This window comes from Dipteris shenzhenensis, chromosome 30, assembly GCF_047967505.1.
Source record: "Dipteris shenzhenensis isolate YYH24624 ecotype China chromosome 30, Dip_SZ_1.0, whole genome shotgun sequence".
NCBI lineage: Eukaryota > Viridiplantae > Streptophyta > Polypodiopsida > Gleicheniales > Dipteridaceae > Dipteris > Dipteris shenzhenensis.
In genome coordinates, this window is record NC_141625.1 from 10,957,589 (window position 1) to 10,982,174 (window position 24,586).

The 24,586-nt window shown below is 43.4% G+C and overlaps 2 protein-coding genes across 3 annotated transcripts in view; one reads left to right on the top strand and one right to left on the bottom strand.

Moving 5' to 3' along the window:
• AGD2 (Pyridoxal phosphate (PLP)-dependent transferases superfamily protein) overlaps positions 1–8,445 on the bottom strand; it is a 69,965-nt gene extending 61,520 nt beyond the window's left edge. Inside the window, exons 1-2 of one of the 2 annotated variants that reach the window (XM_087401782.1) lie at positions 8,149–8,445; positions 6,158–6,376 (exon numbers count right to left, since the gene is read on the bottom strand). In XM_087401782.1, the coding sequence (XP_087257908.1) occupies positions 6,158–6,273 (116 nt within the window). In that variant the 5' untranslated portion in view covers positions 6,274–6,376; positions 8,149–8,445. Of the gene's footprint in view, positions 1–6,157; positions 6,377–7,916; positions 8,094–8,148 lie in introns of those variants that run through there. The other variant, XM_087401783.1, reaches the window with a different exon arrangement.
• A 12,741-nt stretch (positions 8,446–21,186) lies between these two features.
• On the top strand, positions 21,187–23,807 carry LOC147881711 (pentatricopeptide repeat-containing protein At2g03880, mitochondrial-like). Its single transcript, XM_087401904.1, has 2 exons — positions 21,187–21,373; positions 21,484–23,807. Exons 1-2 carry the CDS (start codon positions 21,236–21,238, stop codon positions 23,677–23,679), a joined length of 2,334 nt encoding a protein of 777 aa, XP_087258030.1. The 5' UTR covers positions 21,187–21,235; the 3' UTR covers positions 23,680–23,807.
• The last annotated feature ends 779 nt before the right edge of the window (positions 23,808–24,586 follow it).

Sequence of the window (24,586 nt, forward strand, 5' to 3'; positions counted from 1 at the left end):
GCAGTTTCAATCTCATGATAGTCACTCCTAAGGTTGAAACCATAAACTCCATCACGCATAGCAAGGACTAGATACTATTACATCCCCATTGGCATCATAAGCACCCAACAATGACTTAGTTTTTGAAGATTTTGGATTGCAAATATTGGAAGTCCTAATATTTCCTCGGGTCACTATGGGGACATGCACTTGCTGCTGCTGCTACAAAGAGACTGTTTTTAATGTTGAAGTCCTTATGCTGGCCCAAGGATTGAAGGTCTAGATGTTGGTTGCAAAGCACAGTGCATGAACACATGAGCTTGCATGTTCACGACTTTGTTAATGATGTTTCTGGAGCGATCTAGACAATAACCTAGGATGTAGCCTATAGGTGCCATGCTTGGGATGTAGGTGTCATGTCACCATGCTTCAAAGTAGGAGTTACCAAACTCTGTAACAGGCTTGAGAGAAATTTGTAGGTTTTTGGGTTGATCCCATTATAACAGAGATTTTGAAATCATCATTTATACGCTTCTCCTTTGGTGAGAGCCTTTGTCACGGGTGAGTCTGCCCTTCACCGACAGCAAGTCGAAATGTTCCCCATGGCAAGACTACACCAATCTTCGTGGAGCCCTCTACTCCTTCCTCTTCGATTGAACGCAAGTTGTAAATGATGTCCAACTCGATGTCGAAAAGAGTCGCAGCAAGTCGGATCTTATGCCTCCCATGACAAGACTACACCATGTCACCCACATGTTCCAGGCTGTATTGCATAGCACAATCTTTTTGTTATGTACCTATTTGCGCAGCATAGACCTTGATTTTTGTTCTGTACCTATTTGCAGAGCATGGACCTTGATAGCTTCTCTCTTTTGAAAGAGGCTCGTACCTTGACAGGGATTGAATCATGCAAAAGGATCGGTGGTGAGGGAAAGAACTCCACAGGTCGGTGTGTCTATTCAAAATTGATTGCACAACTGTAGGGAGTATTTTTGTAGGCAGGCCTGAGTATAGACAGTTGTGAATTGTTCACTTGTTGGGCTTCTGCTTAGTCGTGTGAAAGGCAGCATCGACCTTTCTTGACAGATTGTAACTAATGATGAAGCAATAGCGGCCTCCTCTCCATGAAGATAGGCCGTCCATATGACTGTTGGGTCTTACAAGGTGAAAAGGATCACATCAATCATGGGTTGGTTGGGTGATTGCACACTCTAGGAGAGGGGTGGAGTGAAGAAAACAACAGGATTGTTGTTTGACAAAAGCAGGGCCATCGAGGGAGGCGTGTTGCTGTTTTTTTGGGTTGGAAAAAGCTCCACGATTCTAGAAAAGTAGCTTTCAAGGAAGACACACAGTTAGATCCTAGGTTAGTAGACCTCTGTATCCCATACCATGAAAGCCCCATCCATGAGGGATGCATCGACCTAGCATGTTACTTATGAAGCTTATAGATAGTATTGATGTCCTCTTTCTTAAAAAAGTTCTAAAGCTTACAAATAGTATTGATGTCCTCTTTCTTAAAAAGTAAGATTTTGCATTGGCCAAATCCTCTTGATTCAACATTGGGCATCTTGTCATAGTTGCCAGTGTTGGAAAGGTCACCTCCCCATCTATAAGCCCCCAAATGAGTAGAGCATGGGGGAGGAAGACCTAGGGCAAGATCTGCCTAGAGAAAAGAAAGAGAGGGGGCTGCCACATGGGCAGCACCTCACAGCAAACAAAAGCAGGATTGTCCTAGGGCAAAGGCACACTTGTGGCAAGGATTGTGGGCAGGCTTATGGCCTGCAACAGTCTCAGGAACAAGGCGGGGATAGCAAGGTGGCCAGGAGGAGGGCTGGTTGGGCTGGTTGGAGCCAGCCAACCAGGCCCAGGATAGAGCAGCAGACCAAGGGGCTGGGCACCTGCATGAAGTGAAGGGCCAAGGCCCGGCTTTATAGAGCCCCTCAGGTCAATGGGGAGGCAGAGGATAAGTCGGCCAAGCAGGTCGGCTACAGGGCCCAAAGGCACCTGGAATAGAGAGCCCATGGGGCGGGCTGTTGGGTCGGCCAGTAGACCCCCATGGGTCGGTTATTTGAGGCTGCAAGTCAACCAGAAAGGGCCTGCCCGGTCGGTGCAAATAGGGGGCTACCAGCCCCTATAAAAGGGCCCCCTTGGGGCCTCACATGACATCCACCAAGGCAGCCTTCAAGAAGCAGACTTGGAGCAGAGGAGCAGCACACTTGGGGCCTACATCCAGGTGGACAAAGGCAGGCTGTCCACTGCAGACAAAGCTTGAAGAAGGGCTGCACTCCAAGGCTGACACTCGGCAGCAAGGTGCGGAGGATCAAACACAGAGACTAAGGTCTACATGCACTCATCAGGGAGCACACGGACTCAGGGATCTAGGAGTGTCTCGGAGGTAGTAGGACAGCATCTTTAGGTGAGGACAAAGGACCATGGTTTGGTGGAACTTTGGCCCTCTGTTGTATTGTGTCCATTGGACGGAAATATTTTGTTGGTCCTATATCTCTTCTGACCATGTCTATTTGCTGTTCTGCACATCTATGTGAAGTACATTAAGCAAAGAAGTTTGGATTCTTCCACCCACACCACACGCTATGTGAGCTCCTGCGCTATTCTATTAGTCTTCCACTATGCGTACCCTCTATTGGTTGATTTCTAACATGGTATCAGAGCCCAGATAGGAGGCTCACAAGTGTGGGAGCTTGAAGCCAAGGACCTTGCTAAAGGACAACCTTGATTCAACGCTCTAGGGAATCGACTTCCACGACAGGAGGATTGTGCTCTTGAGAGAAGAAGAGCGACTCAAGTTCAGTCAGGTGTGTAAAGAGTTCTTGTCTACAGACGGTAGCGTTAGCTTTTCGATTTTGCTGTGTGATATTGCTACAGAGATGTCGATTTCAGAAGCAAAAGCCTCTTCAGCCAACTACTCTTCCTTCCTCCTCCTCCAATCGAGGTCCTTCTTTCACTATCCCTAACTTTGGAGAGTCTAGGAAACTAGATGGGACCAACTATCCTATCTGGAAGGTGAAGATCCGCAATCATTTAGTGGCTCGGAAACTATGGAAGCTGACAACTGAAACAGAGGCGAAGCTAGAGGATGTGCTAGACAAACAAGGGAGGATACTTGTACCAGTAGATGGAGAAGAAATCAAAAAGTGGGAAGATAGATATGCCCAAGCTCTTGCCTTGATCATAGGGACTACAGTGGACTCTATAATTCCTCATATCCACATGACTGACACGTCAGTAGAGGCATAGGCCATTCTGAAGGATCTATATGAGACAGATAATGCATCCCAGATCTTGGCTCTGCAGCATCAACTCTACAACATGGATAAGGATTCAATTCATGACCACTTGACGAAAGTCAAGGTAGTGAGAGATCAACTAGCATCGATTGGTCAATAGACTCAAGCTAGTTGGCCTTGATGGTATTTGGGATGCTACTAGGGAGTTTCAAGAGCTTCATTACAAATGTGACAGCAGGATAGAGGACCAAATCTTTGACCTTTGAGGAGTTGGGTCCTTTACTGCTACAGGAGAGGCTCGGCAAAAGCTCTATAACAAAGACGACAACGACAAGGCGTTGCTGGCAAAGGACAAAACCGGCAAAGGACAAGGCAAGCCTAGCAGTTGCAAGCCCAAGAAGGATGATTCTAGAGATGAAGAGGACACTTCCAATAAGAAGAGAAAGTAGAAGAAGTGCTTGTATTGTGATGGGCCAGGCCGTTTGCGAAGGACTGCAGAAAGAAGAAGGCGGATCAAAAGAACAAGGAGGATTCCAACTCAAATTCAGATGGTGAGACAAAAGCTTTGGCTAATGTGGTAGTCGGAGAATTGTTCTCAGTGACATCTCCGTGTGTTACTGAGGTCAAATATGCCGACCTAGAAGTCACTGTGAAGATGTCTGATATTGAGATGCAGGCAGATGGGGAGTCAGAGACCTTTGTGAAAGTGAAGGACAGCAAGGAGTGCTTGGACTCTTCCACGTGCTTGGCTATTGATCCTAACATGAGGGTGGATCCCATGGAGTGCCCTAGGGTTTCAAGTTCATTTGGATGCTCTAATTCAGAAGAGGGCATTACACAACTACACAAGTCATAGGTATGTGCCTCCATGAGGAAAATGGTTTGCTTTCAGAGCAAGCACACACGCAGGATGACATTCTGGTATGCATTTGATGTCATTAATTTGAGGCTTTATAGCATGCTGTGGAGACAATCTGCTCTTATGTGTCTCAGGAAATGCAAGATTGCAAGGAATGTGCCTTCCTAGAAGGAAGAAGGGGAAATGTGGGCGCTTCTTCAAAAGAGCCCCCTTGGGGCCTCTCCACCAGGGCAGCCTTCAAGGAGCCAACCTGGAGCAAAGTAGCAGCACACTTGGGGCCTACATCCAGGTGGACCAAGGCAAACTGTCCACTGCAGACAAAGCTTGAAGAAGGGCTGCACACTTAGGCTGACACTCAGGGCAGCAAGGTGTAGAGGATTAGACATGGAGACTAAGGTCTACATATGCTCATCAGGGGGCACGCAGACTTAAGGATCTAGGAGTGTCTCGGATGTAGTAGGACAGCATCTTTTGGTGAGGACAAAGGACCACAGTTTGGTGGAACTTTGGCCCTTTGTTGTATTGTGTTTATTGGACGAAAATATTTTGTTGGTCCTATATCTCTTTTGAGCATTGTCTACTTGCTGTTCTGCACATCTATGTGAAGCACATAAGTAAAGAAGTTTGTGATTCCACCAGTGTCACAAGAAACGTTTCTAGAAATGCGTTTCCAAAAACGTCGAGATTTTGACAGACTTCTCGTCTAGAAACGTGTAAAATTAGTGTATTTTATATAAATTATTTTATATAAATAATAAAAATAGTGTATTTTTTATTTAAAAATTTTCAAAAAAACTTCCACGTTTTGCACGTTTCTTAGAAACGTTTCGGGCAGAAACGTTCCTTCACATTTCTACTGCCCGAAATGCGTTTTCTGGTGACAGAGGATTCCACCCACACAACACACTGTGTAAGCTCCTGGGCTATTCTATAAGGCTTCCACTGTGCGTACCCTCTGTTGGTTGATTTCTAACAGCCAGACATTTTCCAACATGGTGTTTCAAAACGCGTTTGGAAAATTTTCCAAATGTGTTTTGACTGAAAAAATTTTCAAGACGTGTCATAAAAATTTACATGCCTGGTATAAATATACACATGCCTGGGTTCTAAAATGCATGGTTCCATGCACTAATTGCACCAAGAAACACTCAGGAACATGGGCGAAAACAATTCAATTTATAATGGCCTCAAGGGTGAGCCCAAGGTCCACGTCCCAATTCCAATAAGCATTCATGTTTATAACTTAATAAATTACAGCATTGAACTTTGCATAATTAAACAGGAAAGCAACAGGCCTGTTTGCTCGAAGTTCAAACTATATGCAAGCAAACGAGCTTGTTTAATAAACCCAAATGTTTAAAAACGTTCCAAATAATTAGTGTAGCACTTCAGACCACTGCTTTTAAGATTAAGGACCCTAGATACACTGGTAGAACATTGTTTCTTAGCAGATCAAGTCTGAATTCGCTATCGTTCAGCATAAGCTTGTCTTTGCATGTGCGTGTGCGCTTGCATGCGGGTTGTGTACACAGCAAATCTCATCTTCTAAAATCAAACCAAACAGTACAATTCAGCCACAAGGTTGAAAATTGTGGCTTTAAGACCTTAATGTAATCCAAAGGCGAAGAGCAAACTCGGCAATGATAAAGGCTAGCAATAAAGGAGAAGGCTAATGAAAAGTTGCCCACATTCTCTTCATCCAACCAATAAATCGCATGTGAAGACAAGAGTATCTCATCTTAGTCTCTCCAAAACAGGCATTTCCAAAAATTAGCTTTGCAAGCACTTAATTGCTTATCTCAAAACCCTAAAACTCAAGAATATCTATGCCAATAATATTTTTCATACAGTGCAAGCTTGGAAATCAAATCTTCTACCTTTAGGATAAGATAACCTCCACAAACTACACACAAAATATGTTCCTCGAGGCTCGAGCACACACAAGTTATTTTTCAAAACCTTACCATCTCTCTTGGCTAGACGAGCAGCAGCATGTTTCTTGTATTGCAAAAGCTGTTTAGTAACAACAACAAACGATGATGCAACCATAATAAAAGAAAAGGATGGTCACCTTGTGTGTAATCTTGTACTGCGTACAAAAAACACCCCAGAAGAGGAAGACGTAGGAGCCATCTGGTAATTGTTGTAGTGAGTGCAGCTGGAGGCAGAAATGACTTCCAAGGCCATGGTGCTGAACACAAAGTCTCCAAGTATGTGGTTTGGCTTCCGTGTAGCAAAACTCTCACCTTTCACTGACAGAAGTGATGCAAGTACTTTGAGTTGCTCCTCCCTGAACAAGTAACAGATAAATTACAGGCATTAAGATGATTCAAGGTCACCAAATCATACACCTGAAATTTTCTATAAAAGATAATCAGTGTCAAAACGTGAAATAAACAAAGCTATTATGAAACATGCCTTTAAAAGTAAAACCTGAAGACAATCAACAAGACATTTGACCACATCCTTTTGCCAACACCAAACCAGAATCGTTATGACAGAACAAAGATGGACCAGGAGATAATATGCTCAAAATGGGTGACAATGTGGTCAGATTGTACATGTAATATGCCAAAGATATTCATTGCATGGTTGTTAAGACACTTGAGACACGTGTCTTACCTTAAGACACCTTTAGACGCTCTTGTTTTTTCTTTTCTTTTTTGTGGTGGGTAGGGTGTAACAACAAACATTGAGTTTGACTTAACCATGCCATCATTGATGGTGACTTCGGATCCAGCAATGGGAGTGACCTCATTAGGATGAATCTTGAGAGCTTTGACTCTTGAGAGTCGAAAGTTTCCTTTTAATTATATGTATTGAGATGCAGATTTCATTCATGTCACATGTGACTGACTGACTATTGCCATGATATTTATGTTTATTGATATATGATGATTGGCTTATAATATATGTAGCCTTCTAGGCTCTTGTTAAGTTGTTTATCTGGATTTTCAATATCAAGATTCAATTGTCAGTTTAAACCTTTACAATTGTGAGTCGTGACTTGCAAGCTCTTAAGTCATGACTCTTAACTTGCAAGCTCTTGAGTCGTGAGTCTTAACTTTCAAGTCTAGAGTGACAAGTCTTGACTCTTAACTACATTGTACGAGTGCATTGTTACTTCTTGCCTTGTTCAAGAGTAGCTTATTTGTACTTCTAGAATCTAGCAACTAGCAGGTTGTACACACTTGTATACATATATTAGTTAAATATTTATTATTATAACCACAATAACGTGTCTTACGTGTCTTATCTTTAAGACACTTTAGACACTCGTGTCTGACGTGTTGTGTCTTAACGTGTCTTACAACCATGGTATTTAGTATTAAATACTAGATAACTTCTGTGGGATCAGACTTCAGTACAAAAGTATCAACTTTGAGAAGGCGTCGAACGCACTAGTAATCTTTCAAAAGATGATCAAAACGAGATTAAGAGAAATAACTTTAAGACCCTTGATCAGGCGATTCACTTTGCAAACGTTCTTTGACGTACAAGAAAACAGGACCTCCTATAGCCGGTCACGGTGAAAAGCCTAAGAAAAAGAACAACCATGAGCGAGCGACAACAAGCCTCAAAAGACTTTTCAGCAAACCAAGCTCGTACAGATTCTCTAGCACGAGGCGAAGGGGCTTTGCTTCAAATGCAACAAAACACGCGTTTTTGTCTCATAGGCCAGACGTTGGTATAATCTTTCGTTCTTTCTTGCTTTCTTTCTCTCCCCCTCTCCAAACGAAGCTGCGAACCCAGTTCATAGAAGCGGACAGGCATTAAGATGACGTAGGGCTGGAGGGGATAGAAACCAAGATGCAGATAAAAAATGTTACCTTCAAACCAAAGTAAATGCGGATGAAGACATGTAGCGGCAAATGCTTGCTGCTGAGAGGTGGAATGAGTCTACAACTGATACGCAACGAATGCTCGTGATGCAGGAATGAAACAGAGGACAGATTTTACAGAAGGTGGAGCATAGTGATAGAGAGCAAACCCCCCACCAACAAGCAAGGCAAAAATGCTCACCAAATGATGCGCAGCAAATAAAGCAGCTCGATTAAATACCTGTCTTCCAACTCTCAGGAAAAACCCAAGTGAAAAGAGGGCAAAGGAGGCAGGTAGAGTGTGCGAATCGTGGCTGATGGGCTGTGCAGGATCTCGATTCAAAGGTGATCAAGCCTGCTATTCTCGAGCCCAACGAGGAGCATAGAAAGGGATGAAAACTAGCCCCTTGATAAGGATAATGCCTGAGGATAGAGGAAGGGGGAGCAAAGGGAGAGAACAGTGTATGATTCACTGCAGACTCATAGACAAAACCCAAATTCTGCCAGACAATTAGAGGAGCTTACCTAAGGATTGCCACGGATGATTAAGTTTCAAACCCACCAATATATCTTTAACGGCCAATATTTTTAGTTCTTTTGTTGCGTCTCAAACTCTTGGCAAAACCCAAATTCTGCCAAGAAGGATTTGCCGAGGGATGATTAGCATTTCAAATAAAGTGTCAAACCCACCAATATCTTTAGTTACCCCGGCAGCATAGTGGAGCCAACCCCCCATTTTGCCCCCTCTCGTTGAGCCACATGACACACTCTAAAAAGCAACCCCACACCCACATGAGCCAGGTCCTACCTCCCCTAGTCTAGTTTCTCTCCCTCCTTTCTTGTTAGGCACGCAGCACAGTGGCTTGGAATGAGATTCTGCTCATCTAGCCTAACACCGTTCACTGCTACCTGCCCAGTTCTAGTTAAAGAAACCACTACGGCCAATATTTTTAATTCTTTTGTTGCACCTCTAACTCTTAGCAAAGTGCCAAGAGCTCCCCCATACTAGATGACCATGGCCTTATGTCATGGGAGGGAAAAAAGAGGGGGAAATTGTTATGCCTTGCAAATGCACGTGGGAAAATGGAGGGGAAATAGAGTGGGACAAGAGGAAATTGCACCCTATGCTCTAGACCTCTTTTCCCCTGATATGACATTTCCTTATAACCCTGGATCCTGTCATGCATAAGGGAAAAACATCCAAACTAGGCTCTTATAAGGGAAAATAGCCATCGTTTGAGATGGCAAACCTTATTCTCTTTTCCTGGTTCAACATAACCTGCAGGTTGTTGCATGTAGACTTCCTCGTCTAGATAACCATTGAGAAATGCATCCTTAACATCGAGCTAATAGACATTCCATCTGCTAAGTGTCGCTAGTGATATCAAGAACCGTATGGAATCCATCTTTGCTACTGGAGCATAAGTCTCATCATAATCCTAACCATATTGATGTGCCTTCTTTCCTGGTTGAAGGTCGCATAATCCCCAAGTATTATTATTGTACAAAGCATCCATTTCTTCATTCATAGCAGTTTGCCATTCTCACTTATCTACTGTGTCTTCGAAGTACACTGGCTCTTCTATAGTCATGATGGTAGTCATAAGAGCATAGGTGGTGGTTTCCACCTGAATTGCTTTGGCTCTCAGAGCATATGTCAATCTGGTTGGTGGCCTACTTTCCCTAATAGACCGTCTGAGCTGTTGTGGCTCTGCTTGAGGTGTTTCTGGCAATTCTTGCTCTTTTTCATCATCAACCTTTTCTGTAGATGACTTTGAAGTCGATGCTTCCATTTCCTGTATATTTGAGGTTTTCCATTATGATTCCTCATCAAAGATTACATCTCTAGAGATAATGACCTTGCGGTTGATGGGATCATACAGCTTGTATGCTTTGCTTTCTTCACTATAGCCAACCATGATGCATTTATGTGACTTCGAATCCAATTCTCTACGAGATGATCATCATGTATGTGGGCATATGCTATGCAACCAAATGTGCGGAGATGCCCAATGTGTGGCTTGTGTCTATTGAATGCTTTATATTGGTTCGGTAGGAAGCCAATTAAGCAAGTAGTTCGTAGTGGCTATTGCTTTTGCCCAATACTAATTCAGAAGATGCTTCTCACTAAGCATTGCTCTAACATTGTCTGCTAAAGTTCCATTCTTCCTTTCAGTTATTGCATTCTGCTGAGGCGTATTTGCACAAGTGAATTGTCTTCAAATGCCATGACTTCTGCAAAAGTCCATGAATGTTGAAGACATGTATTCACCTCCTCTGTCTGATCTCATGACTTTGATCTTTCTGCCTGTCTGGTTTTCTACCATGGCTTTGAATTCTTGAAATTTGGAAAACACTTTAGATTTCTCTTTCAAAAAGTAGACCCAACAATATCTGATGTAGTCGTGGATGAAAGTCAAGTAGTAAAGTGAACCATTGATGCTGCGGGTCTAGGCATAACCCCATACATCTGTATGTATCAAATCAAGAATACCTCATGCACGAGAGGTACTTCTACCAAAGTTGGTTTGCTTTTGTTTGCCGAAACAGCATGCTTCACAAACCTTTCCAAGAAACTGTAGCTTTGAAATCCCAATTGCCATATTCTGATTCTTGAGATCTAATAAGTACTTGAAATTGACATGACCATATCTCTTGTGCCATTTTGCAGATAGGTATAGAAGACAAAATCATTTGCCAGTAGATAGTACCGAAATTTCTTTACACTATACACCATTGCTAGGGTTTCTCTTTCTATGGTTGTATAGTTGATCTCTGCATCATTGAGTTGTCGACTGGCAAAGTAGAAGGGGTAGTCTTTCTTATGTTCACCAGGTTGACAAAGCACACTCCCAATTGCATACTTGGATCCATCAGTATGTACATGAAAATCAATATCCCAATTGGGAGATATAAGGATGGGTGCTGTGATTAGGCGCCACTTTAAAAGCTCAAAGGCTTGGTTGCACTCTTCGGTCCATAAGAACTCCACTAATAATTCGTAAAGTGGTCTAGCTATCATGGCATACCGCAATATAAATCTTCTATAATAGCCGGCATGTCCCATAAAGACCTGTACACCTTTGGAATTTATAGGAGGAGGCAATTCTATTATGATTTTGATTTTGTCCATGTCAGTTGCAATCCCATGTTGAGAGATGATGTGTCCCAAAACAACTCCATGGGTGACCATGAACTGGCATTTTGTTGGATTTAGGGAGATGCCATACTCCTTGCATTTGATTAGTACTTCTTCAAGACATTTAAAGTGGTCCCATTTGTTTGAATGGATGCACAAATCATCCAAGAACACCTGTAAAACTTATTCAAAAATGACTTAAAAGTTGTGAACATGACTCGTTGGAATGTGGCCGAGGCATTAGAAAGGCCATATGGCATGATAGGCTGAAATTCTCTTTTGGATTGAAATCAGTTTTCTAGGTACACTGTATCAATTTGATGCATTTCCTCGCTTGCAAGAAACATATTCCCATGTTCATTTGCAAAATGACTGTGAACTAGAATGTCCACCACGATGATTTTCTCTGCCGCGAAAATTGCCTCGATTGCTTCTAGACTGACCGCCTTGGTCGTACTGCTTCTTGGCAATCTCTTTCATAGTGTCCAAACTTGTGACAGTAGTTGCACTGGATGTTTGACAAGTTGGTGGATGCATTCCCTTGTCCTTAGAATCTTCCTAGATTGGAATGATTTCCTCTTTGCTGAGGACAATTGATGCTGATGCTAATGCTGACTTTGCTGATGACTCTATTGCTAATGATGACCACTTCTCTGGTATGATCTACCTCTGCCTCTACTTCTGTCTGAAGCTTTGAATGCCTGATCATTAGAATTACCTGAGTTCTGAGTTCTTCACCAAGTAGGACCGAATGGACTCTTCCAGTGTTAGAATTTGCCATTGGATGGCAATACTCTCAACTAGATTCTCGTATCCCTCTCATAGTCCATTTAGGATTACTTAAACCATTTCTGCGAGATTCATAGTCTCTCCTACTGCTGTGAGTTGATTGTTGTAGTCTTTTATCCAGAGTACATAAGCATGACCAGTTTCGCTACTGTTGCGAATACTCTAATTGATTTGGTTTCTCAGTGTGAGAATCCTGGATGTGTTCTTGGATAGAGCTGCGAACATATCCCATACTTCTTTCGATGTCTTTACTATGCTGAGCTGTCCTAGCATGAAATCTTGCACATTCTGCTTGATTAGATGATATGCATACTTGTCTTTTTTATCCCATTCTGCCTAAGCTTGGGCAATGGCAAGATCTGCTATAGGTTCGAAAATTGTTTGTGTAGCTGTAGATCCCATTGTAGATCCCACTGCTGGTGCTGTAACAATAGGTGGAGTAGAGCTACTGGTGGCTGGATCGTCCAATGGTCTAGGTGTAGACCCATCGACATACTCCCATTTGTCTTGAAGTACAAGAATGGTCTCCATTCGATATTTCCATGTACCGTAATTGGAGTTGTCTAGCTTAGCAGATGCCTCCAAATTGAGGTTGCTAGTCGTACACATGGTGCAAGAAATGTACTCAAAGTGTCGTGAAAATCACTATATGAATCAACTGCAAACTTTGAACTGTCGGCGGTGAAGATAGAACTGCAATATATAAATTCCGATTTGTGTTATAAGGCTTGTGGCAAATGATGCCGAGAATAGCCAAGAGGCTTTACAAGGCTGAAATGATGTGCACAATGCTGTGAAATAGCCGAATAGGCTTTACAATGGTGGCATGTGTGTGTGAAATCAAATCATATGCTATTTGCCCACCACTGAAAAATCGGCAATGCCTCTAAACACTCTGAAGTTTGCTCATTGAACTGATGAACATTAGGTTTCAGGTAATGTGATGATGTGAAACCATATGTGAGTGTATGGACTGTCCGAGGTACTAGTCGGGAATTTCGAGCATGGCTTAGATTGGCAACTTGGGGAGATTCAAAGCGTCCCCTCTATGGTGATCTAGTCTACTCTGATCTAGATCTATACCAACCATTGAGCGATGAAATAACATCAAATAATTCATTTTCTTTTGTTCTTTTTAAGTGTTGGGTCAGATGCATGGATGTAGAGGCGGATGTGCATGTAGGAAGTGGATTTTGTCCGATGAAGCTCAAAAGTGAGTGATACTTGTGCCAAAATGTGCGCATGATGTGACGAGTGCGTAGAGCATAAAAAATCGAGCGACTTTTCTTTTTGGAGCGCCCTCAAATTCTTCGTGGATCAAGAGATACACCTTGATCTAGGTGGAGGGGCAAAAGGAGTGCAATGGTGCTCAATGATGATGTCACTGTGGGTCACATGCAATGATGATGTGGCATTGTGCCTAGCAAGAGGTGTGCCAGTGGAGCACTGATGATGTGGTAGCTGGGTGCACATGCAAAGGCTATGTGTGCTTGGAAGGAGGTAACAGTGCCTGGCAGGAGGCTGTGTGCCACATGGCAGTGATGATATGGCAGTTGACTGTTGATTGGTCAAAGTGATGATGTGGCTCTTTGACTTTGAATGTTGACTTGGCAGATGAGGTGATGTGGCAATCGATGATATGTGCCAATCAATGCCACGTGTTAGTTGGTGATGATGTGGACCTTGTTGACGTGTCTAAGTGACGTGGCAAGGTGGATGAGGTGATGATGTGGTCGCCTCATGGGGTTGCTGACATGGCAGTGTAGATAGGGGTACCACGTGTTTATCTGCTTGACCAACCCTAGTTGCCCTCACCCACCTTATCCACCATAAGGCTGACCCAGGGTTTAATAAACCCGCATTAGTGCAACCACGGTTAACTTGGGATAGGTTGAGCCTTATCTTGCCACGTGTTGGAGAACTGGCCATCGTAATCTTTTGTGATTCTGACAAAATCTTTTTAGATTCCTTATGTTTGTGGATTTCTGCCGCTTGAGGAGTCTGTAGCACATGGGCTGCATTGGAGAGCGACTGGTCGACTATGGAGCTTTGCTTGGCCTAGAGGTCTCGATAGCCGATCGGGGATGGAGTAGTCAGGCACTTTGAAGCTGGCGGATGGTTGGCCGTCGTTTGCGTTGGAGCAGCCATAGAGATCGGTGATGGCGCTGTGCTTGTGGATGGCGGCAGCGCTGGGCGTGTTGGCAGTGCTGCTAAAGAGTTGTTTTGAGTCTTTTGCAGTAGGCATTGTAGTCGTAGGTGTAGTTGTGAGCTTTTTAGCAGAAGCCCGTAGGCAAGCTGTAGTAGGCCGTCGCTAGCTTAGAGGGAGAAGCTCGAAGGCGAGTTGTAGAGCCGTCGGAGCATGCTTTGTGGGTGCCGTTTGATTAGGTGTTGCTTGCGCGTTGTTGGAGAGGCCACGTGAGCCTTGGCCCTTGTAGAGCTTAGAGACGTAGTTCGATGGAAGGTGCCGTGCTAGAGAGTTCGTTGGTGCTATTCTGTTGGAGAGGCGCTGCCTTTTTGGATATTGGATTAGGACTTGATTCCCCTCTTCGCATTACGCTTCAATTTGCCTCTTTTTCGAATGCTTGTTATTACAAATGTAAGCAAATTGGGCATTTTGCAAACGACTATAGTACCCCCCTCGTCGAATAAATATTCCCCATCCATGCTTGCTTGTCCTTCTAATCCTCCTTAAGAAACATGGTGTCGAGTCGATTATGATTTCTCCATCAATGGTGATTGAAAATTCATTTCAAGATTTATCTAAAAGTGATGCAAAGGTATCTTTGAATTTTAAAGATGATAAAGTATCTAAAACAAAGCCTCCTTCTGTTAAATTGGAGCCCATCTTTTATCTCCTTAGATGGATTTATGGAGACTCCAATGCAAGATCGTGGTATCAGATGTGCGTCAACTGATGATACTCTACCTATTTGGATGTAGGGACCATGGTTGAATCGGATGTTCAAATTATAATTGAGTCCACTGTTGTTACTTCACCTAAAACAGATGGTGATCATTGCCTACCTATACAAGATGCATCTTTCGATCCATCTTTTAATTTAGAGCTTTTTCATCCCTCATTAATTCGGTATTCGATCCGCTGCTACAAAAAACAGAATACCTGCTGTCATTTGCAAAAATCGCAAGGGACTCAAACGCCTTCATTTTGATACGTGAAGTTGTTCAAATTTTTTCAAAAACTCAAGACTAGCTATGGTGATTTAATCCTCCAAAAAATTCAAAGCCCAAAAGCAAGATAATTTATAAAGACTTAAAGATACAGGTTAAGGTTAAACTGTGTGCCATGTAACATCTAGAAGATGTATACTGCCAGGAGCTTCAAGCTCTATATCATCTTATTTATGCCAGTTCATCCTGGAGCGTCAAAGTTCATGCATTGTAGTCATTGTGTTTTAGCAAGTAAGCCTCGACGGCCTTTAAAGTTCTAATGACGCCTTCTTTAACTCGATTCAGGCTCTCATACTGCTCCGTAAGAGCCTCGTATTCAATAGTCCAATGCACCACGCAAGTATTTGCATGGGCTCCTTCTTACTTGAGATTGTGGTACACCCCAACTTATTGCCCAAGCAATAAACCTAGTAAAAGGATCCAATGTGTTGCTAAAGCAACAAGTAGGGTGCAACCTAATGTCTTGCTCAAATTCCACAATCTTTGAAATTACATGAAAGCATATTGCAAACTTTTTTCCTTGCATATCGGTTTACAACAATTAAGAGCTTAGAATCCAGGGTTTAAGATTCAAGATTTAGGGTCTAAGGCCGAGGGTTTAAGGTTTAGGTTCTATGGTTTAGGGTTTAGGTTCGAGGGTTTAGGATTTAGGGCTTAGGATCTAGAATTTAGGATTTAGTGTCTAGGATATCAAGTTTAGGGTTTAGGAAGTAGGGTTTGAGGATTAGGGTTTAAGATATAAGGTATAGGGTTTAGAGTTTAGCGTCTAGGGTTTGGGATTCAAGATCTAGGGTTTAGTGTATAAAGTTTATGGTTTTAGATCGGATATAGGGTTTAGGATTTCGGGTCCAGGGTTCTAGAGTCCAAGGGTAATTAGCATATATGCTAACAACAAATGTGCCAATTTTACATGTGCTAATAACACATGTGCTCAATGATATTCTAATTAGCATATATGCTGATAACATATATGATAATTAGCACATATGGTAATAACGAATATCCTAGTAATTGATATGCTAATTAGTGCATATGTTGATAACATATATATGCTAACTGAATAGCTAATATGCTAGCTACTACATATGCCAATAATAGATGTGCTATTAACAATAAGATAATAGCACAAATACTAATAACATACATGCTAATGATAGATATGTTAATAATAGATGATAATTAGCACATATGCTAATAATAGATATGCTATAAGTGCTAAAAAAAAACCTGTCAATAATATACGTGCTAACAGATGTGCTAATGGATATGGTTCCATGTATGCTAACATACATATGTGCTAACATAAGTTGTGCTAATAGCAATTTGGTTCCACATATGCTAATAGATAGATGTGCTAATAGAGTAATTTCTTCGATCTACAATCCCTTACTTTGATCCTATAAAGTAAGAGTAAGTTCATATGAATGATCTCATAAACCTCTTTATCAAAAGAATCTATTCTATATTATAAAAATAATGTTTATCAAAATAATGTATTCAATAGTACAGAAAAAATGGGACCTATGTACAAAATAATTCTTATTGACTAGTATGTAGGTAAGGGAAAAAGAAGAATGGGAGACAACCTAAGATATATACTCAATTCAATATATATGCATCTAGATTGGAAGTGCCTATTCCGATTGTCGGCTTAGAGTGAATACATTATATACATGTGTTTTGAAAACAAAAGCAAGGAATGCAAATCTTAGAGTAAATTGAAGCTTCAAATAAACAAATTCGTGGCATTTTGTGAAGCAATTAAAATTCAAATGGAAGCTCAAATAGTATTTGTTATATATTGTAGGGAACCAACTATGGCATACTCCTTTCCCTTCTCTTTCTATGGATTCCAACCCAATGCTCCTGCTCGCACCTAGCGAAGTTCAGAAACGTCTAATGCATTCGACACACCCGCTACCATACAACACCATGGCATCCCATCTGCGGCATTGCCTCCACAGTTTGTAGGCATTCTACTGTGGATGCCTATCATGGATCTCAACCTTGATTCTTAGGACTCTTTCTTTCATGATATTGATGTTTTTCCTTCATCTCAATACATAGAATCAGAGTAACTACCCTCCATTCCAACAACCCCTTGTGAAAGCCAACTGTAATCTCTATTGCCAGCTCACAATGTGGGAAGTCGTATCCCCAAACTTGCTCCTGCAATATCATCTCAAATACCACAACCCAGCTAAGGTAGAGGCTGTGTAGTGAGGCCCACGAACGCCTCAAAGGATGATATCAGGGATGGGAAAATGACATGGTCCATGTTAGCCGTGGGTATCTTATGTAAATGCAAGTTTTTATTCAACAAGCATCGAAGAGAAGGAGGACTCATGCAGAAGCTAAAGACAACCAAGGAGCAATGGCATAGGATTGCTTGAGATTGCATAGAGGCTGGCTTGCAAGTCTCATGGGAGCAAGCTCTTGACAAGCACTCAAAAATTTGGCCTCAATATTTGTGGGTGCGTGACTATGAGGCTAAAATCCCTTTTGGAAAGTCATCGTATTGGTCATTGTCACCAACGCAGTGAGTTGCGGAGGGTATGAAGGTGTCACAGTTCACAGGGGAGCTATGGGATATCATGCATCCCATATTTCAAAGGGAACGTTGTGTGGATCCAACGGCTGATGTCTTCAACTCTTCCATGCCTGGTACATGATTGTTAGTTTATTTATAATACTTTGGCATAAACTTCATAGACCTTAATACAAATTCCTCCCTATTTGCATGTAGGCCTTGAGGAGCAAACACCACCAAGGACTCCTCCTGATGTGCCCACCTCTGAGATTGGCGATGAAGGCGATGATACAAAATGGTTTAGGGTTAGCGAAGCAAAATCCTCATCTACTGGAATGAGAATTTTATTGAAGCGATGCACAATCAAGCAAAGAATTCAAGAGGGAAATGTGAACCTAGAACAATCTTTCAAAGAAATGGAGAATGGATGCAATAAAATACATAAGGAGGCAATAGAAGTAAACAAGGAGAGTATCAATGTAAATATGTGCATTGGCACAATGTTTATAGGAGCAATGGACAGGCTTGCAACAACTATGGAGAAGTTTGCCAAAAGGAGTAGTAATTAGATTGATGAATTATGATTGTTTGATGTATTTGTCCTTCATGCCATATGTGCATTTGACCTTGTGCCATACATTGTCTCTTTCTCCTAGTCTGCCTCCTTTTTGAGCTATGGCAGCATTGTGTCATCAATGGATTCATGTCTCTATCATTCTTCCTTGTTGCACAAGTTCTGGCATATATTTACTTGTTGTCCTATATATTTTGTAGTTTTTTATTAGTATTTGATAATTTTGAAATCTTTTAGTGTTTCATAGTGTTTGTTGTTGCAGTTATAATTGCTTTTGCAAACTAAATCATATGGCTCATTTAGGATTTATCAACATTCCTTAACTCTCGTGATGTAACTCGTTGACTATTTTCTATGGAGAGAAAAGTTGCCATTTTCTTGCTCCGTTTGTCTTCTGGCCACAAGTTCAAATACATATCTGAGCAGTTTGGTTGTGGAAGGTCTACAGCTTCCCGATTTGTGTGGAAATTCATAAAAGCCTTGAGAGTTCGCAGCTAATCATTTACGGTGGCCAGACACACAGTCAGAGATGGACGAGGTGAAGGCCAGTTTTTGTGCTCTTCGTAGTAAGCATGGGACAACAAAGGAGGCAAGCATGGCAGAGGGGGGCAAGGGGCAGCATGAGCAGGCTAGCTAGGCAAGGCACGGAATTAAGGCAATGTGTGGGACAAGAAGGTGGGGCGAGGGAGACATGAGAGATTGAGATCAAGGGAAAGCAGATGGCATTTAGGACATGTGGAGTCAACAGTAACACGAGAAGTTTGGGTAGGCGCAGGACAAGCAAGGGTAGCACAGGTGGTCGGAGGTAGTTTGGGGTGGGGTATTGGGCTAGAGGAGAGGCAAAGAGGGAAAGGGGCTAGGGGCAGGGGAGACAAGGGAGGTTGGGGTGGAGTCAAGATGGAAGGGGCTAGGGCGAGGCATCAAAGTCGAGGCAAGGTGTGGAAGGGTGAGGGCCTAGATGTGCAAATGGGGCATCAGGGTCGATGAGGCAAGGCATGATAGGGAAAGGGATCGGGGGTAGGTGTGTGACATTGGGGCAACAGAAAGGCATGGGAGTGCGAGGAACCGAGGCCAGGGGTGGTGCGAGGGTAGGGGGGAGGTCAAGGGCTCAGCAATTGAGCTCGGCACAACAAGGGGGGGCAAGGCCTCTGAGCCAAGACAAGGTGTAAGAGGGCTGAGGGGCCGAGGGCCTGCGAGGGTGGCACATGAGGTCACGGTTGCAATAAAAGATATAATGTATCAACACATTGAAGCATTAGGAGATGGTGGCAAAGAGAGTTAGAGGTGGGTTGAGGGGTTTGAGGGGAGGCATAGGAGATCAAGGCATATTAGCACAAGAGGCAAGAAGTGGTAGAGGAGGTCAAAATTAGGTAGGGGCATGTGAGGCAAGTAGAAGCATCACATGAAGCAGGTAGGAGAACGGAAGGTAAGGGTTAGGGATAATATGCGAGGGGTCACGTGGCGATGGTACGAGAGTTAGGGTCCGAGATTAAATGTGGGGGTCAATAGCAATAGCATGATAGGTTGGGGTCAGGGAATTGATATAAGGGATTGATGGCACTACTACACTATAGGTGGGATCAAGGAAGCGATGCAGGGGGTCATGGATAGTAGGTGCCACGGGGAGTGGGGTCGAGGCTAAGGTCAAGGGGCATCATGGAAGGTGGGGTCAAGGCTAAGGTCAAGGGCAACATGGGAGTTTAGGATCAAAGACCAGATGTGGGGGGTTGGAATGGGGAGGACATGATACAAGGGGTGGCAATAATAGCATGGAAAATTGGCTTAGGTCTAGGTTTAGGGGTGGCACACGAGCTCAAGGGAAGGGTCAAGGTCAACAAGGCCAATTTCAAGGTTGAGGGCAGGATGCAATGGTCGATCAAATAGCTTTTCCAAGTCAAGGTCAGGTCGAGGTTGAGGGACAGGATGAGAGATAGGTGCTACAGGAGGTCATGGTCAGATCCAAGATGCGAGGGGTCGATAGCAATGGCACATGAGGTTAGGGTCAAGGTCGAGGTCAACAGGTGGCATAGGAGGTCATGGTCAGATCAAGATGTGAGGGTTAGGGGTTGTGCCACACAGGGTGGAATGGGAGGTGAAGGTAAGGGAAAAGGGCATCACAAGATCTCACAATGGGGGTGAGATGGAGGGGGCAGTGGCATCGTGATAGTTGGGCGAAGGGGTAGAGGGGAAATGCTAAAAGTCAGCACACGATGGGGTGTGTTACGGCAAGGTGAGGCATAAGAGGTCTAGGGTTAGGGGTTGAAGGCATAAGAAGTTGAGGGTTAAGGGGTCAAGGCACAAGAGGTTGAGGGTCAAGGGGTCAAGGTACAAGAGGTCAAGGGTCAAGGGGGCACGAGCGAGAGAAAAGAAAGGGTTCATGGCTAGGGCATGGCACATCACGAGAGAGAGAGAGAGAGAGAGAGAGAGAGAGAGAGAGAGAGAGGTCTCTGTCCACAAGCCATACACACACCAAAACAAACGTGCACATGCACACCACAAACAATACACACACAACACACACACCCACAAACTCCACACAACAAACGCACGTCACTTGGACATCTAATCAACCCACTACACCAGGCCCCCACGTAGAGGGGACACGCGCCCAAATGTTTCACTTTGACTATGCCCCCCAAACCCAACTATGGCCTCTCCCGACATGACACACCCGCCGCGAGATCATTTCCTTGTGCACGGGGGGTAAATGGTTGTGAAACCCGGGGGACCTTTTACACTTCAAGGAGATTCCCGACTCCCACGCCTTTAGAGACAACTAAATTCTCCAAAGCTCCAACGATGAGCTTCAGCTAGAGTAATGGAAGATTTGGCTTCAAAGCCTTTATGATAATGCAGTTGATGTTGTGAAAGTGCGTGCACATTGTTGATGACTCTGGACAAAAAGAAGTGTAACACAGAGAACACATAGTGGTCACAATACACCCATGTGATCAAAGAACTCTGAGTGATCAACACACCCATGTAGGAGAACTTGTTGTTAATGTACACCCTCCATAGCCTCAATGGCCGCACCAATTTACTAATAGGAGAACCTCAATGGCCGCACCAATTTACTAATAGGAGAACCTGGATCTTACTTCCCGCCCATGGCCGTACAGAGGAAACTCCGGAGTGCATACGGAAGAGGTGTCCGGGCTGTCTCAACAGAAAAAAGGGGCTTGGAATTCTTATGGAAAGAGTATTTTAGAGACCCGTTGCAGTGGTGGGACAATCGGAACAACAAGGTAAGCGTTGCGAGAGAGTTCTATTAGCTTGTCTGCTAAATTTGTTTACGACATCCTCACTTATTTGTGCCACCGGAAGACTGTTTCCCATTGGTTGTTTTGCATCACAGAACGGCCCAGGATCTCCAGATTTTAAGCACAAAGCCACTAAAGAATCCTTGTGGATTGATAATCGGTACAATCCACCTTGGATTCATCAAGAGCTTAGAAGAAGAGGACCAATGATATCGACAGAAACGAATGATGAAATTTCTCGTGAAGAGAGAACTATTGTGGAATTACTCAAGGCTTGTGCCAAGGAAAAGGATGTACAGAAAGGCGCCAGAATACACGCCGATCTTCTAAAAAATGGGTTGCTTGGAAAAAGCTGCTACATAGCCAACACTTTGGTCAGTATGTATGCAAAATGTGGTGTCGTTGATAAAGCACGTCAACTGCTTGAACAGCTTCCTGCTCGGGATGTAGTCTCTTGGACTGCTTTAATTGCAGGATATGCCCAACTGGGGCAGGGTGAGGAAGCACTCAATTGTTACGAACGGATGCAACAGGAGGACATCTCCCCTAATGCTGTCACCTTTAGCTGCGTCTTGAAAGCCTGTGGTAGCGTAGGAGCAACCGGCAAGGGTGAAAAAATTCACGAAGAGATTGTTGGACAGGGTTTACTGGGAGGAAATGCTGTGCTTGGGACTGCTTTGGTGGATATGTATGCTAAATGTGGTGAACTTGTGAAAGCACAACAGGTGCTGGATGAGCTTCCTGTGAGGAATGTAGTTTCTTGGACTGCACTAATTGCAGGATATGCCCAACGTGGGCAGGGTGAAAAAGCACTGAATTGTTTCCAACGGATGCGACAAGAGGGCCTCTGTCCGAATGGAGTTACCTTCACCTGCGCCTTAAAAGCCTGTGGCAGTGTAGGAGCAACTGACAAGGGAAAACAAATCCATGATGAAATTGTCAGAAAGGGATTGTTGGAGAAAGATGTTGTCCTTGGGAATGCTTTGGTGGATATGTATGCCAAATGTGGTGCACTTGCAAAAGCAGCACAAGTGTTTGACGAGCTTCCTATTCGGAACGTATCCACTTGGGGTGTACTAATCGCAGGATATGCCCAGCAAGGACTGGGTGAGGAGGCCCTGAACTGCTATGAAAGGATGCAACAGGAGGGCTTCTCTCCAGATGAGGTTGCTTTCAATTGCATCTTAAAAGCATGTGGCATCATAGGAGCAGTTGACAAGGGCAAACAGATTCATGAGGAGATTGTCAAACAGGGGTTGTTGGAAAGAAATATTGTGCTTGGGAATGCTTTAGTGGACATGTATGCCAAATGCGGTGCACTTGCAAAAGCAAAATGCGTGTTTGATGAGCTTCCTGTTCGAAATGTGGTCTCTTGGAGTGCACTAATATCAGGATATGCCCAACAAGGGCAGAGTCGGGAAGCATTGGAGTGTTTTGAACGGATGCAACGTGAGGGCCCCCCCCCCAATGCATTCACTTTAGCTTCCGTGCTTAATGCATGTAGTCACTCAGGCCTAGTAGATGAGGGCCAAATGTATTTTGCAAGTATGGGCACAAAATATGGCATTACAGCAGATATAGAGCTCTACACTTGCATGGTTGATCTTTTTGGCCGCGCAGGGGACTTTGAAAAGGCTTTAGCAATGATCAAGGAGATGCCATGTTCTGATTACCTTCCAGTCTGGCGTGCTCTATTAGGTGCCTGTCGCAAAGGGGGAAATGTGATGCTTGGGAGAATGGCCTTCGACAATGTAGTTCACATAGATAAAAATGATGGTGCAGCTTATATCTTAATGCACAATATTTATGCAGCTGCTGGCATGCAAGAGGATGCAGACAAGATTGAAGATATGCGAGTGAAAAGTGAAGCATGGAAGAAGCCAGGACGTAGTTGGTGGATTGATGCGAGTGGACATGTGCATTCATTTATTGTTGGGGATACAAAGCATGTACAAAGCAAAGAAATCCGTGCAAAGATACAAGAGATTGCTCATAAAATGTCACAAGAAGCTTTATTGCCAAGTTTGCACTGGGTGTCACAAAATACTTCTGATGATGTAAAAAAAGATGTACTTTGTAGACATAGTGAGAAGCTGGCCATTGCGTGTGCCCTCCTCAATACACCTCAAGGGACAACTATACGTGTTGTGAAGAACATGCGGATCTGTGGTGACTGCCATACTGCTACTTCATTTCTATCAAAAATAGAGAAGCGTAAAATAGTGGTCAGAGATACAAACTGTTTTCACATTTTTGAAGATGGAAAGTGTGTTTGTGGGGACTATTGGTGATCATATTGCTACTTCCGATTGTTGTGAAGGGAGCCTAAGAAGAGGTTTTCTGATGTCTGCTTCAGCTCTTGAAACCGGTGAGCTTTCGGAAAGTTCACCAAACCAAAATATGTCCCCCACGATTAAGGCAGGACCACACCTTCTCCCCAATAAAAGGATCAGAAGAAAACATTGGATACCTTTGGCTGCACAACGGGCATCACAAGTTTCTGGCAATGCTGTTTGCTGTTGGCAGTTTCTGCTGATGATACATAACCATCTAATTCATATAGGGTATCTACGCCATCATTTGAGACATGGATGGATTATGCAAAGGTGGCTGAGGAGGGGGTGATTTGTTATGCACCCTCCATAGGCACTTGCAGAGGATCAGAAGATGACGGCATAGCAATAAGAACGAAAGGCTAGGACAAGGCTGACACAAGAAACAGAAAAGAGACAAAGGAGAGACGATTTCTTGCAGGGTTTAGGAGAAAGTTAAAGTACCAAGGCTTCCAAAGCTCACAACAAGGTAAGCTAGGATGATGGCAAAGATACGCTGGGGTAGAGATAGGTAAAGTGGAGTCAAATGAGGGAGCAGTAGAGGACCCAACGGAGCTAATCACAAGAGTGCACAAGAGATAACAAGGACCTGACCAGCCACTGCCGGAAATGGCCAAATTTCTGCCTAAATCAACCAAAGAGAGCAGCTTATAGAGTCGCCCATGAACTCAGTTTACGTATGAAACTTCCCTGGGATTCGTAGCATCCTTTGCATGCACTAAAATGCCACATGCAAGTAATGGATCTGCTCATGCATTTGCCTGCTTTGCTTTTCCATTAAAGACCAAAGTGAAAGTCAACATGTGGGTTAGAAATGTACTAATGCACACTTTAAGAAAGTGTGGTATATGGACTAAATAAGTAC